Source organism: Pollicipes pollicipes, unplaced genomic scaffold, assembly GCF_011947565.3.
Source record: "Pollicipes pollicipes isolate AB1234 unplaced genomic scaffold, Ppol_2.1 Scaffold_6052;HRSCAF=7182_pilon_pilon_pilon, whole genome shotgun sequence".
NCBI lineage: Eukaryota > Metazoa > Arthropoda > Thecostraca > Pollicipedomorpha > Pollicipedidae > Pollicipes > Pollicipes pollicipes.
This window is the reverse complement of record NW_023596805.1, coordinates 21,792,992-21,807,970: the sequence shown is the minus strand read 5'-3', so window position 1 is coordinate 21,807,970 and position 14,979 is coordinate 21,792,992. Positions and strand designations below refer to the sequence as shown.

Genomic DNA, 14,979 nt, shown 5'->3' with positions numbered 1-14,979 from the left:
ACTCTCACTGGCCACACTTCTCTGCGAGACGCATGTCACCAGCGGGCGATAGCCTCACTAGTCGGCAGCGGGTCACTCTCCGGATCACGGGGCACGCGGCCGGCGCGTAGGGGACCTCTGCTCGGGCCGTCCGGTCCCTCAGAGCCCGTCCGGTTCCACAGCGCCCGTTCGGTCCCACAGTGCCAGTCCGGTCCCACAGCGGCCTACGATCCCACAGCGCCCGTCCAGTCTCTCAGCGCCGTCCGGTCTCTCAGAGTCGGTCTGGCCCCACAGCATAGCTGCTGGGCGTTGTCGCAGGCGGTCGCAGCCGACAGCAGTACGGTCGCACAGCAGCTGACCAGCGGCCGTTGCCGGCCGCTGTGCGGCGGCGGACCGGCGGCGCCGCTGGCCGGCCGGCCGGTGCCGCCGTCGGTCAGCGGCAGCCCCTGGGCGGGGCAGGGGGCCGGTGCCGCCGTCGGTCAGCGGCAGCCCCCGGGCGGGGCAGGGGGCCGGTGCCGCCGTCGGTCAGCGGCAGCCCCGGGGGGCAGGGGGCCGGCAGCCGGCGGGTCCAGGCGCTGCGGTGGCCCGCATCACACGTGGTTGCCCTCACCGTTCAGACCTGCACCTGTCGAACGGGCGCTGGTCAGTGCGACGACATGACACCGAGGCTGCCAAGGCACTGGCGGCACTGGCCGGCGGCACGACTCCCAGTAGCGATGACACTTGAGGGCTGCTCTAAGTCATTGGGAAGAGCTAATCGCATATTTGAATATCTTCCAGCCGGCAAAAATACAGGCACTGGTGCTTGTCTGGTTAAACGGCTCTCAGTGCCCTTAATACGCATTTCCCAAATGCTAAAGCATTATGACCTATATCATGCCTTGCATTTCCGGAGCATGGTGTACCCGTGAAGTTATCACACTCTCAGACACATCCAGACAAACAGTTCCTAGCCAAGTTCCGCACCGTGGCAACGCCTCCCGTGCCCACCTCTGCACGAGGTGCAGCGCACCACGACACGCCAAACGGCCACATCTGTTACGACGGACACTGGACCATGCACTCGGTTTCGACGCGAGAAAAGACTCCCCGACAGCGACCGGTCTGCCTGTCCTCGCTGCAGTGCCTGTGCGGATCATGCAGGCGGAGGACGGTGGGGTGGGGGGGGGGGGGGACGGTGGGGGCACGCTGTATCAGCGGCGCGTTAATAGGGGAGGGCACGGTGCGATGCGGTCTCTGCCTATCGTAGTATATGCATGTACGAACACACATATATATGCATACACACACACACACACACACACACACACACATATATATATATATATATATATATATATATATATATATATATATATATATATATATATATCATGCAAAGCAGTGGAGAGGGCATTTCACGGTATCTCAGATTATTCAGCTGAAACTATACGACTGTCTGATTCAGGGCAACCGGCCGCTGATGGCAGCTAGCTGGCGGCACTTAGCGAAAACGTGGCATGACCACGAGTCAATCCCGTCACCCAAGCAGCGACCACGCCAGGTCACGAAAAGTTGGATGCGATTCGGAAAGCGCAAGCGACGCCGTCGCCGACCAGAACAGCCTGCATGTGCCACCGCACCAACCCATCGGACGGACGAACGGACGTTTCCGAAGGCTATATATTCGGGATGCTAATTTCCTGCCACATAGTGCAGTACCCACGCCGGTCCGGTGCGCCGCAGGCGGCGGACGGCGGACGGTGGATGGCGCTGGCGCAGCCGTCTGGTGCTGTTACAACAGGCGACGGGCTATGACGTTACGCGGGATTGCCGGCGTGACGTAAGTATTTTTTAAATGAACGCGACACACGTCGTCACGCACCTTTTGATCAAGCAGCGCCGACTGCCAAGAACGTGCTGTCGCTAAAATATCATTCCAAAACCCGGCCTTGATCCCGGGCCCCCCATGTGGACCCTGATCCCGCCCCCCCCCCCTCCCCGCACGTGGAAGCCGATAGCTGTAACCTTTGGGCCGTTACACACCGCGCTTGACTTGATTAACGCGCCGTCACCCCCAGCAAGTTTCCACAGACGACTGCGGCTTGTTTTTTGGGCGCGTTGTTTCCGGAAATCCAAAGGCGTGCAGCAATACGCAAGGCAGGCGCATTTATCCACTCTTCCTCACCCTTGGGGGCGTACCACAGCCCTTTTGATGGCGCTGGGTGCCGAGGCTGCCCCCGGGGCCGCGCCCTACGCCTCCCAGTGGAGCCGGCGCGCCGGCATCAGCACGAGACGGGCCACACCTGGTGCGTGGGCCGCCCGCCGCCGGCCAGACGCCCACGTCAATACCACCGGGACCATCCGCTACCCTTCAGCGGCGCATACGGGCTCCATTCGGCAGCGCTGTTTACGTCGCCAGGCCGCGCGGAACCGGCGGCACCGCACGCCCGGGCAGCGGCGGCGGCGCGGCGCGGAAGTGCTCGTCGGCCGTCCCGACGGCGCCGACGAAGCGCCGGCGGCACGGGAGTGCCGCGCCGGCTGGCCGCAGGCACGGCTGAGCACGGCTCCCCGAGGAGCACGCACCACGCGGCGGCGCCGTCTGTTCTGCTGTTCGTCTCGTTGTGGCCGTTGAGAGGTGGATTGCCCCGCTCTAAGGTGGCGTCAGGAGAGGGAGCGGATAAATGGCGGAACACTTCCCCGCCGGCTGTCGAAGCCAACAACACGGCCATCCAAACTGTTCAGCTTACAGCCTGCCTGCAGTCATTCCGCTCGGCTGTACAGCAGTTGTGTTGAATAAGTGAGCACTGACTCAGGGTATCTGTCTACGGCTTTTAAAAATATCACTCGCCGGATCTCATTCCCTTAATCTTATTTGCTGTAATCTGACCACTAGCGGTGGAGTCCGTGAAACAAGTTGCCAATAAAATAGAGAGCTGCGCACGTGCCATGTCGAGCACAATCGTTGCAACACTTGCATCATGCGTCCATTATAATGTTGAGAAATCGAGCAGCTCCGGAAATCGTACGTCTTTACGTGCTAGGCATAAGCAAAAGCTAAATAGTACATGCCGGTCTTAATGATTCACCTGAGCCGAATATCGCCATAAGCACATTGCATCATGATCTATACCACCCACAGCTGAGTTTCACAGATCCATTGTTGGAGAATCCTCGTCTTGCGTAACCACGCACTCATGTAAACAGTGTTTGCCCCACCACGGCGCCAAAGCCTAGAATGCCTGCTTGCCCCACATTCTCATCAATACATCGAGCGCTCGGTTACAGCTTCGCCGGATGATATCACAGCTTTGTTGAACGATATCACAGCTTCGCCGAATGATGACACGAATCGCAGTGTGGTTGGATGCCTGTGCGTCTGGACAATCAGTAGTCTTTGTTCCACCACGGTCGCACCCCAGGCCGGCCATATCTAACCCCAGCTGCATCCAACCACGGCTGCATTTAACTACGGCTGCACCCCAGGCCGGCCATATCTAACCCTAGCTGTATCCAACCACGGCTGCATTTAACTTTGGCTGCAGCTCATCAGGGCTGCATCTAAATACGGCTGCACTTCATAATGGCTGTAACCCAGACTGCACCTCATCGCCGCTATATTTAACCCAGACTGCATCTAACCACGGCTGCAGCTCACCACGGCTGCAGCTCATCACGGCTGTATCTAAGTACGGCTGCACCTTATCACGGCTACATCTAACTACGGCTACACCTCATCACAGCTGCATCTAACGTCGACAGCATCTAACCACGGCTGCAGCTCATCACGGCTGTATCTAAGTACGGCTGCACCTTATCATGTCTGCATCTAACTACGGCTACACGTCATCACACCTGCATCTAACGTCAACTGTATCTAACTACGGCTGCACCTCATCACGGCTTCATCTAACCTCCTAAACCCGACCGTATCCAGTCTCGACTGCATCTAACCTCGACTGCATCTAGGTACGGATGCACTTCATCACGGCTGAATCGGACCTCGACTGCATATAACCGCGGCTGCACTTCATCACGGCTAAATCTAACCTCGACTGCATATAACTGCGGCTGCACCTCATCACGGCTGCATTTAACCTCAACTGCATATAACTGCGGCTGCACCCTCATCACGGCTGCATCCAACTCGACTGCATATAACTGCGGCTGCACCTCATCACGGCTGCATTTAACCTCGACTGCATATAACTGCGGCTGCACCTCATCACGGCTGCATCTAACCTCGACGGCATATAACTGCGGCCGCACCTCATGACGGCTGCATCTAACCTCGACTGCATATAACTGCGGCTGCACCTCATCACGGCTGCATCTAGCCTCGACTGCATATAACTGCGGCTGCACCTAATCACGGCTGCATTTAACCTCGACTGCATATAACTGCGGCTGCACCTCATCACGGCTGCATCTAACCTCGACTGCATATAACTGCGGCTGCACCTCATCACGGCTGCATCTAACCTCGACTGCATATAACTGCGGCTGCACCTCATCACGGCTGCATTTAACCTCGACTGCATATAACTGCGGCTGCACCTCATCACGGCTGCATCTAACCTCGACTGCATATAACTGCGGCTGCACCTCATCACGGCTACATCTAACCTCGACTGCATATAACTGCGGCTGCACCTCATCACGGCTGCATTTAACCTCGACTGCATATAACTGCGGCTGCACCTCATCACGGCTTGCATTTAACCTCGACTGCATATAACTGCGGCCGCACCTCATCACGGCTACATCTAACCTCGACTGCATATAACTGCGGCTGCACCTCATCACGGCTGCATATAACCTCGACTGCATAAAACTACGGCTGCACCTCATCACGGCTACATCTAACCTCGACTGCATATAACTGCGGCTGCACCTCATCACGGCTGCATTCAACCTCGACTGCATAAAACTACGGCTGCACTTCATCACGGCTGCATCTAACCTCGACTGCTTCACAGGACCGAGTTCCCGGTAGCGCAGTGGTTAAGCAGCGCGCCTGGAAAGCCAAAGGTGAGGGGTTTGATTGCTGCAGTGCCTGCCCTTTGAGTGGTGGTGAGAGACGGGCGATGGCGAACTGCGTCAGCTGCTATTCCCGTCGTAAAGCGTCAGCGGCAATAACGACTTCTCATGAGACCACCTCTCCGGCATCACGGCCACATCTAGCTATGGCTCCAAAGCAAGCCGTGACGGCATTCCACCAGTCATCACGGTATCGATAAGTATTATAATCGTATCAGGCTGCGCCAATAAGCCCCAATTAGCACTGGCACACTTCGCCTGCCCGCCGCCAGCGCACTTCGCCTCACCGCGTTCCAACTCAGTGAGATCCGTCTGGGTATCATCTCACCTGATATCTCACGATGGCTTTCTCTCGCCGTGTCTCACCACATCTAGCTTCATCTCACCGCGTTCCACTGACATTAACCCCATATCACCTGCCCTAGTCTACCCGGGACTCATCCTACCAGGCCGATACAAGGCTTCCTACCTCACCAAGCCTATCTCACCGGGTCCCATTCCGCCAACCCTCAGCTCGACGCCTCCTCACCCCCCTGCCGCCCCGCCACGCGAATCCGTGGCCCAGAGCAGGGCGTCCTCACCCTCTGTCGTCTGTCTGCGCCCTCATTAGCCCAGGCCGCGGTTTAATTACATCCACTAATGCATTCCGCGGATGGCCGGCCGGTGGGTCGCTACTCAGACGCGGCAGCCGATGGTCCCGTCGCCAAAGCGGAGCGGGGCGTGAGGCGGGCGGCAGCGATGACCCCGCCGCCACAGCGGAGCGGGGCGTGAGGCGGGCGGCAGCGATGACCCGCCGCCACAGCGGAGCGGGGCGTGAGGCGAGCGGCAGTCGATGGTCCCGCCGCCACAGCTGAGCGGGATGTGAGGTGGACGACAGCGGACGGCCCCGCCGCCACAGCGGAGCGGGGCGTGAGGCGGGTGACGGCGCGGTGAGCTGATGGATACCGCGGCACGCTGGAAGGCGGCAGGATCAGCGTGGTGGCAGCGATTTGAGCGGGACCGAGTGCAGGATGCCCGGGCTTAAATCTGGATTGAGTGAATCTGTAAGTGCCGGTGACGACACGCTACGACTGCGACCACTGGGAGAGACGAGAATGACGAGAGTCGGGTCTGGGTACGAGATTTATGGGTAGGTAGGAGAGGGGCCGGGGTCAAGACCGTAAGTGAGTAAAGGACCGTGCTCTAAGCTGGCGGGTAGCAGGGTGAAGGACTAGGTTCCGAAATTGACGGCAGGTCGATGAAGGGCCGGATTCAAGATTGGTGGGTAGGTGGTTAAAGGAAGAGGGTTTGAGCGACAGCGGACCGTGTCACCGAGCACGGCGGGATGCCGCATGGTCAGGGATGGGCAGTCTTAGTTTAGAGAGGCAATCGAGTCAGCGTAGCGGACCGATGAACGTACTCCATCAGACGATCGCAACCTGTCAACGAAAAGAACTCAAAATCCTAAGGAGCATATGGTGTAGATTGCATATTTGATATCTCGGAGACCACTAGTTCTCAGTCCATATTTTCCTTCCCGGTGCCCATTAGTTCGTTCAAATTCCATACCAATTAATTTTCTGCAACGAGCTTTCCTCACATATCAAAACTGTCAAAGTTTCGTAATAAGACTGCCTTGCCGATGATAAGATTACAAATTAAGCCAAAGGCCAAGCACGTTAACACACTTCTGGACCGCAAGGGTAAGGAAATTACACCATTATTTGAAACGGCATGTCTGTGATGATAAAAGGTGGCCAATTTGCAGTGTAATCGACTCTATATTTCGCAAGCGGATATTACCAGTTCACATCCCTGCTGCCACAAAGAAAGGTTTGGACAGCTTCCTGACATTTCAACAACATTTGTGCCCAATGCAAGCCGCAATAAGGCATATATAAAATAAAACACAAATAGCAACTAGCCTTGTCATCCTATCTGAAATATGGGACAACGACACTTGATGTGATTTTTCGCAGGCCAAATAACATCATATGGGTCAAATCAGCACTTTAGAGGCCCTGCTATCCTTGCTGTCTGCTATCAGATCTAAGCAAACCACAGCGCTGCGGAGGACGGCGTTGAATAGTTCTTGAAGAACTCAATACGATGAACACAAGTGTACATCAGCACATGTGGGCTGGGATCGTGCGAGGATCTGATCAAATAAGTCATGCCAGGCCAAAGTGATGAGGTTATTGTTGCATTGGTTGTCCGACTGCATCAAAAACTAAACTAGCCACACCAATGGGACGTGAAAGATATTTCAAACCTGTGCGATACGCGTCATCAATGCACAAAAAGTATGACCTTCAAATGGTCAAATCTGGCTAAAAAAATCCAAGTTTAAAAGCAAACGTGCAGAGTGATATTGATAAAGACAAGAAACGGGCTGTAATATATTGTGCATTTCCTGATAAAGAAACGCTACTTGTCATCTTTGGCCAAAATGACACAATCATGGCATGAGAGAGAGAGAGAGGCCATGTATCACGGACGGTTAAGTTGAAAAACTTTTTGAAATTAACGGCTCTTGCTTCGGCTTCGGCCTGCACCCCAGACATTGTTAAGTGGTCGGCTTAAGTGCGAGCCTAGACTTAGGCTTACGTTTGGGCTAAGTTATGGGTAGGCTGGAGAAAATGCCATCTGATTGGCACACCGTCACACACCGTATGATTGCCTGATTGGCACGTCGTGATACACCTTCTGATTGGCTGACTGGCACGCCGTGACGCACCGTCTGATTGGCTGATTGGCACGCAGTGACACACCGTTTGGTTGGCTGATTGGCACACCGTGGCACACCGCCTGATTGAATGATTGGCACGCCATCACAAACGGTTTGGCTGGCTGATTGGCACGCCGTGACACACCGTCTGATTGGCTGATTGGCAGGCCGTAACACACCATCTGATTGGCTGACTGGCACGTCCGTTCTCGACACTACTTTCAATCCGCCCTGCACTACAGGCATACACTCACGCGGATTCCCGGAAGCCATTCATAACGGCAGGCGTCGATAGTTAACGTCCCACGCCGAAGGGTTTAATTTCCTCTCAACTTCGGCTGCACAGACACGCTATTGCTGTGGCAGTTGGCCGAGCCGGCTGCTGGCAAAGGCTTCGGGGAGTCTACCTGTTGCCGGGCGGAGAGGTAACCTGTATGGAAATCTGGAGTGGGGGAGAGGGCGGGGATAGAGGTGGGGGTGGGCATGGGAATGGCGGGACAGGGGTGGGGCATAACCCACACAGCTGCATTTCACACGTGATAGTAGTACGGTGGTATACGTTCTATATGCATCGACGTATGCATATTACAGAGAATGTCGAAACTCTGAGTATATTTTGAAAAGCATTCGCCATTGGAACCTCGGGAATAATTACGTCTGGTAATAACGCTGGGTACTGCCCATGCAGCACCGCGAAAACATACTGAGGATTGAATTGTAATCATTTTCGAGTCCAACTTACGCTGTCAACGCTTTGTACAGCACTATGCTTCTTCCTTGCGGTGCAACTACCGTCGTCATGAAAACCACCATGCACACCTCTACCGGTATGAATAAAGAAAGAATGTTTGTGATTGGTCCGACGGGCAAGGACCTGTTACCGAGAAGCGTGTTTGTTAAAATTTGATCCATTGCGTCACGTGGATCACCTGGGACTGCCATTTACAAAGCTAAAGTATGCCTTGACAACAGTCACTGCGGTTAACGCCATAGAGGATAAATCAAAACCATGGTATAATGGTTCGTTTGATTCATGGGATAATAGCTTCACGTTCGCAAATATTTTGACGTAGGCAGAGTGATTCAAGCATTCGTAGCATTTATCACTCAAACATTTCGACTCATTAAAGTGTTGCAAGCACTACACGACACACGTTGGAAAAAGACAAGTCAATGAAATGTATTGCATTCATGGCGGTGGGTAAGGAGTCAAATGAGATTCCCTCTCAGAGTCGATTCATTCAAATGAAAATTCTGCGCTATTGAAAAATATTTCAAGTTTCATTGGTATTACTGGTCGAATCGTATGCGTCTGAGGTAACAGTAAGTGAAAAGTAGAAATAAAAAAATGAAATACTCCATTCAAGACATGCCCAACATATATTGTTTCCCATAAAAACACGTTAGCTAGACGATTGCATCGTGTCAGTAGGTCAGCAAGCCAATATGCTGTGAACAAAATGCTTTAAAAGCCATGTAAATCCAGCTGAAAACGATTTATTGCAAAGACGCAAATGCAAAAAGTATACGCAAAGGCATAGGCCGCTTACGTGAAACAAATGGTATGCGCCATATTGACGCTCTATGTACGCCTGTTGACGAGAGTGCATACGCGATGCCAACTGTTCACTCCCATTCCGTAGCGGTGAGACGAACAAAGCTCGCACACAGCTGATGTCATTTCCACTGGATACCCCATGGAACCGAAAGGTCTTTTGACTTCTCTTTGTAATATTGGTATACTAATGTTAATAAGCGATGCTTCATGCAATCCGTATCCGAAACAGAGACGCGTGTTTGCGAGCTTCCATTTCTTCCTCGTCTTTTCAGATTACATAGATTACGTTCAGATCCCCAGATAGATTACAATCAGATCCCTCCCGCTTTACGGCTTCTGCTGGGATGCCAAGCAGCCTGGCTGCCAAAGAAGGCACATAGATAAAAAACAAAACACAAAAACAAAAACAAAACAAAACGTGATTTGATTACCTTGATGAGCGGAGTTCTAACGCTATGGAAGATGCAACTGCATACCAAGACTTCAGAATACCGTATTCCCGCGGTACGAACGACATAACTGGGCGATGGCGTTCTTGCCTCGTCCGGGGACAGACATATCAGATAACGCGCGTCATGAAGCCATACCTTTTGGACCAAAATAACAACAACTCCTTGTTCCGTCCACAGACCGACTTCAGTGATGTCTCAAGCACATCGGGGTATTGTTCGGAAACACAATAAGCGGCTGATGATGGTCGACTCGCCCATCATGTCATCTGACGCGTCGGCTTCAAGACCAGACAGCGCTTTCAGAAAGCAATATGAATAGTCTCGAGTCGGCAAGCGACCTGTAAACACGAGCGTCAGTTTCGACGAACATCTCGACGGCGCCAGCCCACTCTTCGAGGATCTTCTCTGCAGGGTCAGCCCACTCGTCTCATGAATAGTGTCTTCAAAGGGAGCTTTATCGCAGACAACATAGAATACACGGGTTTTCGTCGACACGTACCCAGCGGGAGTTGCGGCACCGACGTATCAGCCGTTCTAAGCGGAAATAATGGCCGATATATCGGGCATTGTTGGCAGATGTTCGATACACGTAAATCGCTGACTCAGTCAGAGAGAGAGAGAGAGAGAGATTAACAACCATGGCAGACATCCCAGACGCCAAAGCCATAGTTTTGCGCAGCTGACACATATACTTCGAGAAGAATGCTTCGCTTGTGGTATCAATGATTCCACTGAAATAGAAGTGATGAGCCACCTACTTTTTTATAAAAAGCCTTAGTATGCAGATCGCTTGATACACTTAGATGAAATGGATTCGTAAACTTGAGTAGCTGTCGTCAAACACCGTTACGCCAAAATCAGACATCAAGATGCATAACACATCACACATCAACTCACGCTGACTACGTGCTAATTCAGCCCCGTGTAGCGTAGCTTCACCTCACAGAACTTGGAAATCAATACCACAGAACTCGGAACTCCATCCCACAGAACTCGGAGCTCCATCCCACAGAACTCGGAACTCCAACCCACAGAACTCGGAGCTCCATCCCACAGAACTCGGAACTCCATCCCACAGAACTCGGAACTCCATCCCACAGAACTCGGAACTCCATCCCACGGAACTCGGAACTCCATCCCACAGAACTCGGAACTCCATCCTACAGAGCTCGGAACTCCATCCCACAGGCCGAGGCGGGGGACCATTTAGCTGCGAGGCCTACACGTGTAAGACTCCCGTCGGGCCATTCCACGACAAATCGACCGAGGAATAATACAGCGTCCCGTTCATATTTTATGAACACACGGTTATGACGTAAGCATACAAACAAAACTCAATTCTGCATGTTTTAGAGCTGTGTGGCGTACCGATAAGGGACTAGCAGCGGATAAAATTACGTGTTGACGTCGCGGGTTCTATTTTCAACTTGATCTAGTGAAAGCCATTCACGGAGTGTGATGTTAGAAGAAATGCATCAGAAAGCGTGATACGTACGTTCTCTGACCTAAGGACCTATAGAGCATTCAATGCCAATTATGTACATGCAGAGAATTAGTGTGACAGTTGGTCTCATTTTCTGAAGACAGTGGTGTCCTTCATTTTTTTTTTTTTGAAAACTGATAAGTGATCGAAGATTAACTCATTGCCATTCAGACAAAGATATGAATTTTGCATTGAATTGCAGAATCGAAGCATGGAATGAATTTCTTCTAGATCGGTCGCAAATTGAATCTGACCATTGACAGATGGCTTACGGCGGCCCATAATGAGTCGACCGGTCGGTATATCGGGTGACCGGACGTGATCGGCTCACTCTGCTGGGACTGCGGCTGTGACCTTTAAACCATTCATTTCAATCTTAAGATCAGCCACATTGCCATTTTTCCGAAACTCTAGAACGATGCCTGAACGACGGGTGTGGGATAACAGTCCTTACGTACCTGCCGTCCCTCACTAGCCGTGCAGATCTGGCCTGGAGCCGGGGCAAGGTCGCCTTGTGTGCTGGCCCAGCGCGCCTGGAACCGGACACATTAAATCCGATTCAGAACGCATCTAATTTTATGCCGGCTCCGAGCAAACCATGCCAGTACCCAAGACAGGATCGAAGTGGGCAGGGCCTTATCGTCGTAATGCCGGAAATTGAAGGTCTGCAAGTTTGCTGCTTTCAGCAACCGCCTCAAAGGAATGCTTAAAGAAAATAATCGATTGAAATTAGTCGAAGAAGAATGCAAAATGTTTGCGTGGCGTAGCGATGCTACGGTGAGTAAGATGCAAACCATTTGCCGTCATCAGGAGCAATATTTGTTAAATTGTAAGGCTGTTCAAATACGCAGCACTGCAACGCCAAACTGAAGAATTCTGTACAACCGCTTGACCTGAACCACAAAGCAACAAGAAGGGCCTTGCGCAAAATCACTGACAGTTTTCAAGAGAAAAACTCTTCTTGTGGTGGACAAGTGTTGGAAATTTGGGAAATATCGCGTACGGCTTTCTGGAAAAGCATAGCTAATCCGGCGTTTTAAGCACTGATGTAATCCCGACAGCAAGTGTGTGTGTCGTGGCCTCAAATTCTGTGGACTCAAGCTCCGAATGAACGACAGGATCGAGCTCCGTCTTGAAAGTGCGAGCGCGGATCGGAAGATCATGATATCGCGTCTCATGATTGATTCTTGGTTCATCATTCATGATTCTCGCGATCATGAATCCATGGTGTAACTGGGAAAAATTACACACAACTGTCTATGGCCGGATAGATTTATGTTCGATCACGTGGGAGCAGATTTACTTCTCTGTCCATGCAAGTGCTCGATGACCCAACACCTGTCTGCGCGGATTAATCGGACACAATCTTGATGATGGCGACATTTGTGTGCTGTACTTTGCGCAGCATAATTAAGCACATATTATAAACATGTATTCAGTTCATGCGTCAGGCTGGTGAGGTCGCGCTCGTGAATACATTGCTCGCCTTTTCTGGAAACTGTTGAAAATGCATCGGTTCAAGCAGGGACGAATAAATTTGAATGTCTGGAAAGGGGTGACAAAGCGTTTGTCCTTTGACCACAGGCTTTTCACCTGATATACCGGCCGGTACCGGTCACCGATATACCGGCCGGTACCGGCCACCCGATATATCGGCCGGTACTGATCACCCGATGTGTCGGCCGGTGCCGGTCACCGATATACCGGCCGGTACCGGTCACCCGATATACCGGCCGGTACTGATTACCCGATGTACCGGCCGGTACCGGTCACCGAAATACCGGCCAGTACCGGTCACCCGATACACCGGCCGGTACCGGTCACCAATAAACCGGACGGTACTGATCACCCGACATACCGGCCGATCGGCACATGACGTGCCGCCGTGCGCGATGCGCCAATGTTCAAATTCGATTCACGATCGGTCTTGCGAAACTTCCATATATTTTCTTTCATCCTCAACAGCAATAAATTGTTCTTTACTTGCACATTGGTATATCAGATGGACAGCGCCGTGTTTTTTTCTCCAGAAAATGAGATCAAATACCAAACTAGGTCACCATATGACCATGGTTAATATTGGATGCCACATTGACCCAGGCTTTTTAGCATAGTTACTTATGCCTCTAATGCACTTTTCCCGAGCGCTTTACTCCGCGCTCGAGAAAATGGAAAAATAGGGCACGTGACGTCATCGCGTATTTATAACTGCTCGTAAATCCTGATCAGTATGCTGTAGGGTTCTAAAACTTGCTGAATCGTATTTTAGGCTATAAATACTTCGAATGCTTGTCCCCGTCAAATTTCAAGGGTCTTGTGTTGAAAGGTGACTATTCGCGGTCGATATATCGTGGAATGACCCTTTAACCAACCCGTCTGCTACCCAGAGGGCTGTGCTAACCGCTACCTATGCCTGATCGGTTGTATTCACCTATTTCCCACCCACTGGCAACTTTTCAGCATTTAAGGTATAAGTCATGAAAAATTTAGGAAGGTTCTAATTGTGGCTTTAAGAGGGCGCGTTTAGAAACGTTGAGCAGCACTCTTAAGGCATCTAGTCAACATTTCCTAAATGCCAGAACTATGTCCGTGCCCATACAACAATCGTACTAAGCATCTGAACCCAACCAAACCCCCTTGCCCACTTCACATGTATACCCATGGGTTTTCCGAACCTGTGAAATCATCTACCATAAATCTTCAGTGACAGCTGCCTGACACTAAATACCAATTAGCATTATTTGCAGCCCAGCCCGTCTTAATTTGCAGACTATAGCTTACTGTGTTTATTTTTGCGCCGCGAGCATTGCTCGCGCCAACAGATCGGACGTCCTCTAACATAACGATCCGTCACCGGGGAGACCAATGCCGCACTGAAAACATTTCACTAGCATTGAGGATATGGGAAACATTGTTTTCTCGCTGCAAGCAATCAAATCCCACACGCTGATTGCATTTGCGACTCGCATCTCCTTCCATTTTCGGTTCATTGAATGCCTTCCCGCTCAATCTCCAGCAATAAATAAAGCCGGCACAATTTGCCGCATCGCGCGCGTCGGCACCCCCAGCACGGCAGCGTCCGTGGCGCCCTTCCGCCGGTCATATCATATCAGCATGCCCGGCCGCGCGGGCGGAGTCGGTGGGACACGCCACCGGCGGCGCTCCCAGCAGGCCTGCCAGTGTTCCCTGAATCCCCAGCAGTGTTCCCGGAAGCCCTGGCCCCGACAGAGCTCCCGGAAAGCCCGTCAATGTCCTCAGAATGCCCAGAAGCGTTTACGGACGGCCCGACAGTGTTCCCGGAAGGCCCGTCAGTGTCCTCGGAATGCCCAGAAGCGTTTCCGGACGGCCCGACAGTGCTCCCGGAAGCCATGACAGTGTTCCCGGGAGGCCCGACATTGCTCCCGGAAGCCATGACAGTGCTCCCGGAAAGCCCGTCAGTGTCCTCAGAATGCCCAGAAGCGTTTACAGACGGCCCGACAGTGCTCCCGGAAGCCATGGCGGTGCTCCCGGAAGGCCCGACAGTGTCCCCGGGAAGCCCAGCAGTGTTCCCAGAAAGCCCGCAGCAGCTGTACATTGTTCCGTGCCAGACCAGCGGCGACAAAATAATTGCTCTGGCGCGACCCATTGCTGGCAAACGTCCCATTAGGCTAGAGTCTCGACCATTCAGCGCCACCTCACTGCCTGGTTGAGTGCGGTGATACGTCCAGTGCGGCTGCGGCTCGAGGACAGCGGCCCGGAGAGAGCGGCGGAGCGTCCGCCTGCTGACGCTGGCGGGCAAAAC

At 52.6% G+C, this 14,979-nt stretch overlaps 1 protein-coding gene across 1 annotated transcript in view; it reads right to left on the bottom strand.

The window, feature by feature from the left end:
• Positions 1-520: 520 nt before the first annotated feature.
• The window catches only part of LOC119104348 (tachykinin-like peptides receptor 99D), a 61,132-nt gene continuing 46,673 nt past the window's right edge, over positions 521-14,979 (bottom strand). The window contains exon 7 of the mRNA XM_037228043.1: positions 521-604. Coding sequence (XP_037083938.1) covers positions 570-604 — 35 coding nt within the window. The 3' untranslated portion in view covers positions 521-569. The remainder of the gene's footprint in view (positions 605-14,979) is intronic.